The sequence below is a fragment of the Macrosteles quadrilineatus genome, unplaced genomic scaffold, assembly GCF_028750875.1.
Source record: "Macrosteles quadrilineatus isolate MER2022 unplaced genomic scaffold, UCM_ALF_1.0 Scaffold_35__1_contigs__length_1230758, whole genome shotgun sequence".
Taxonomy (NCBI): Eukaryota; Metazoa; Arthropoda; class Insecta; order Hemiptera; family Cicadellidae; genus Macrosteles; species Macrosteles quadrilineatus.
Window position 1 is genome coordinate 646,882 of NW_026542628.1, and position 4,627 is coordinate 651,508.

The following is a 4,627-nucleotide window of genomic DNA, read 5'->3' on the forward strand; positions in this document are numbered from 1 at the left end:
TCAGAGGGTTCACAGGTTTTTGTAAAACACCCTTTGCATAAACGGTACGTACTGTTGTTACCTATAACAAGCTCGTAGTATTCAAAATATACATGGGCTTTATCTGAATACGATGGCCAAAACTCTGGGTGAACCCTACTGTGATGATGGGTCACCATAAGAAACTCATACTTGTCTAGTTGGTTAAAATTCAAGTATCGGTATTCAAATTGTCTGCGACTAAATGGAAGACAGTATCTCTCGGACATCCAAATGTGTTTGAGTCTCTTACAAACATCGCGTTTTATTGAATTTGGCAGTATCGATAGTATTTCTAATTCATCGAGACTATCAATATTATTTGTACTATCTATAGCTAGAAAAGTAGACGTAAGAGCTAAATCATATAATGTCATTGTCATTGTTTTCATTGCTGTCCTCCTCAGCGGTAGGTTCTTCTGCGATGGTCCTAAGTTTATAATGCCCATAGGGCATCGTATTGATTCGGTCATTGTTGATTACTCTCTTGTCGTCGGCAGCAGACAGAGATCGTTTCACTACTGTTTTGGTTGTTATCCTAAATAGCCGGCTTTGTATCTGGTTAAATTCTGCTTTCTCAGGCTCCGTGCCGTCAAACAGTGTCCTCTTGTAGTCTTCGAACGTGAGGTTATGTTTCACATATGAAGACTTTATACCTTTCGCTTTCATAGAAGTGAACTTTACTTCTTTTTCGTCCGACCCGTAACGATATACGTACATTTTGGCACGTAACCCGACAAACTCTTGGATCTGTTTCCCGTCACGAGCTTCATCTTTAAAACAACCAATCCGACCTTTGTTTGTATCGTCTTTAAGTGGGTGAGCATCCGGATATACAGACAGATCCAAATGTGTTGATGCTATCGGACGCAAGAGATCGAATATGTCACAGTCCGAGGTCAGGTGTATCAGAAGTGAGTCTGTGTCTGTGTAACATAAGCGTAACTTGTCAATATGAGTACACAGCACATCATAATAGAACCTATTCATGTGTGTTTTTGCTATGTCTAGAACACACATTCCGGCATAAATTGGGGCGTTCAACAAGACAGACTTCCTTTGCATATAAACAAGCACAACGTTTGGCGCTACTATTACATGTTCGGAAAATTGAGGGTTGCGGATCAGCTTTTGAAGGAGACTGTCTTTGGTTACTATCCTGACATCACGATGGTTCCGTTTGTTCATCAACAATCTACCGTAGTTGGCATTGTTCATTAGTTTGTATATGTTCCTGTAGAAGTCGTTGGTAGAACCGGCTCTCTTTTCAGCGTTGAAATCAACAAATTTTTTCATATAAGGTGACTGTGAAAACGAGATTGCACGGTGTACTTTAGTCACAACTAAACCTAACTTCACGGCTTGTTGAAACACTGTATAGTGTGCCACGTACTTTACCTTGTCATGTAGCGTTGCCAATAGTTTTTTTTCTCTGCTACCCGGAGGGACCTCAAGTTCCGGAAGGAGAGGTAGATCCTGTAGTTTGTCGTGAACACGGTCCGGTACTGTCACATCAGCTTCCATTATATACCCTGTTGGCGCGTCCAATGGAAGTGTTGACCAATCCAACGTTTCCGGGGATTCTACAAACTTAAAGTTTCCTGTCGGTAGGTAACTGGACTGTGCGTACCCATACAAGTTCAGGGCATCCAACATTAGTAACCATGTTTTTGGTTCGTTTTCGTTGTAATCTGACGGGTTGCTAAGGTATGGGTTGTTTGCTACGGCATGCCTGAGACTGACCTGCACAAGTCCCCCCCTGATACCGGACTCGATCATTAATAACATGTCCGGATCCGTGAGAAGCTCGAGGGTGACACGGGTCATCCGAAGCATTGATTTATATGCAAGACCAGGTGCAGTGTAAACATGACAACAATCGATTTTATATGATTCCAAACATGTTTTTCTGAAGGACGTAAGAATGTCGGCAAGTAGACAAACATCGAGTTTTAAGTAAAAATTGTGGTATTCACCAAACGTTTTCATTTTTAGTTTTTCCCATACGGACCGTGCGAACTCGTAATCTTCTTCTGAACACGGTTCATTGTTCAAGCGGTCAAAAAATGCATCCCGTGACGGTAACTCGGTTTGGTCAAAGACCGCTGTGGTGGTTACAAAATCATATGGGTAAATACCTTTGCGGCGGACAAGGTCTAGGTGTTCGGGTGGGACCAATTTTGACGATTCAACAAGTTCACTCTCAGACAAGATGTTTGCCAGTTTGGCCAAGCTTGACGACATGAGTCTGAAAGAATCCAAATAACGGATCCAAATTCTGCCTACCCGTACCGATATGGCAATGTATTTGTCGTTAGTACATGGAATTACTTTTACTTCACAATCCGGAACTGTAGAAAGACTTTTTATTATAAAGTTTCCGTCATAGTTAGACATACCGTGACAATATACCGGTATAAAGTTAACAGTAGAACATCGCAAGTTGCATTTACCACAGAGAATGAGTCGGAGGTTTCCGGTCACGTGACAATGATCAATTACTTTAATACAAGTGCTGTCGTTGAACGGTCTCTCGCATAATTCGCATTCGGTAGTTGTTTCAAATCGTTCGTTTTCTTCCGCTGTTAGTGTTTTTAACGGCTCTTGTCTCGTGTACAGTTGTTCGACACGTGCGGCAAGTTGTTGCATATGGATCATAAAAGATTGAGCGGCATTGGGAGTACGGTGTAGTTCTGGTTCCGTACTAATACCTACTTCGTGCAGCTTTTCAACAGGTAGAGTGGTTTTTACAAGTGTACAGTAAGAGTTGGGTTCGTGACACTGGTACGAACGATCAGACCCCACAATCGGCACTAGCGTAGCTTCAAAATCAGCTACGACAATAATTGGGACCGGAATTTGGTATTCAAATTCCTCAAATTTCAAAAGGTTTTCCCCTTCTTTCGGGAGACGTGTGGTAGCGAGTTTGAATTTTTTACAAAGACGCAAATGATCTTCAAGCCATATTTTGGGACCCATTTTACACTTCCTAACTTCTCGGTGTGTCGAACACCGTTTGCATATGACAATTTGATTGTGGCCAGCCGCCACCTGCGGTCTGATCAACTTTGCAAAATCCGTGATGTATACGTAATGTGCGATGTTAGCACCAGCCCGGTACAACAACAAATCGATATGATCATCTTTTTCGTCAACAACACGTAAAGGGCTTATGTCACAACCCGGAGCTGTTTCGAATACGTTCACTGATGTGTTTGGGTTGTCCCTTTCGAATATGTGAATAGACGATACTGAGACCGGAAATTTAAGATTTTTAAAATCATAGTGATCTTTGATGTTTTCAAAGTGACTCTCATTTAAAACGGAGTTAACGTTTACATCGGGTAGGTGTTTTACAAGAACACTATACATAAAGCATTTTTCGTCCCTATTTTGAATATTTATGGTTGCTTTGCGTTGGCTGATCCTTTTTGGTAGGTTAGTATATGATTTCCCAGTGGGTTTCTTAAATGTAAATCTACTTACTCTTATAGTTAAGCTAGATGGATGATCCAGACTCCAGCCGCTACCTTTGCCCTCAAACTCGGACTGTTCCGCAAGCAGCTTCGCACCATCCTGCGCCAGCATGTCCTCGAGATCGTCAGAGCCCCCGTAGAGAGCCCTAGTTGTGGTTTTAAAGTTGAATTCCTCTATGATGCCTTCGTGTAGATGGTTGAAATAGGACAGCAACACCAAATTAAATTTTAGGCTATGCGTTGTCTTTAGCTCCTCACGCAGTAGTTTTTCAACCAGAGGAAGAGCCGATGCTAGGAATTCCTTTGAGTCTTTGTAGTAGTTGTCCGGGTTGTCAATCGTATAATCACGACAGCTTAGAAGACCACGTTTGAGATGGCATTTCAGATTTGGAGATGGTATACTGCTGCTGCTGCTGCTATGTTGTAAGCGTTGAGCACTGTTGTTGTATTTTGAACTGCTACTGCGTTGAAGACTGCTATTCCGTTGTGAACTGCTGCGTTGTGGACTGCGCTGTGAACTGCTACTGCGTTGAAGACTGCTACTGCGTTGTGGACTGCTACTGCGTTGTAGACTGCTACTGCGCTGTAGACTGCTGCGTTGTAGACTGCTGCGTTGTGGACTGCTGCTGCTGCTGCTGCTGCTGCTGCTACGACTCCTTACTCCTTTTGATTGTTTGGCCGGAGGTGGATTGCCAGGGCTGCGTCGTCGTTGTCGTCGTAATTTTCGGAATCGGCTTGTGTACCCTTTGGTAGCAAGACACATTTGCTGGTGCCTCGCTAAGGATTCCTCTGTTAAGAAGTATGCCTCATGGCATATGGTGCACTCTAAAAAATCCATGTGTCGCTTGACACTCTGCGGATCGTTGTGTGCCGATCCACAGAACTGCTCGGCTCTTTTATGCTCGGTGGTTAGGGTGGACCGACCTTGTGATTAGACATCCATGACATACTTACATCACCTACTGACCTCGTTCTAGATTCTCAATCCTCGACCTACTGACATCAACCAGTCAGTCCTCGACCTACTGGCCGGGATCAGTCCTCGACCTACTGACCACAATCAGTCCTCGACCTACTTACCTCAATCAGTCCTCAACCTACTGACCAAGATCTAGATTTTCAGTCCTCGGCCA

At 43.4% G+C, this 4,627-nt stretch overlaps 1 protein-coding gene across 1 annotated transcript; it reads right to left on the reverse strand.

Moving 5' to 3' along the window:
- Positions 1-381: 381 nt before the first annotated feature.
- LOC129005811 (uncharacterized) lies at positions 382-4,332 on the reverse strand. The gene has a single exon (XM_054434818.1). The coding sequence runs from the start codon at positions 4,330-4,332 to the stop codon at positions 382-384; it is 3,951 nt and encodes a 1,316-aa protein (XP_054290793.1).
- Positions 4,333-4,627: the final 295 nt, after the last annotated feature.

Bases quoted from the DNA above. Each gene is read 5' to 3' on its own strand.
- LOC129005811 (XM_054434818.1), bottom strand. From the start codon at position 4,332: ATGGATTTTTTAGAGTGCACCATATGCCATGAGGCATACTTCTTAACA.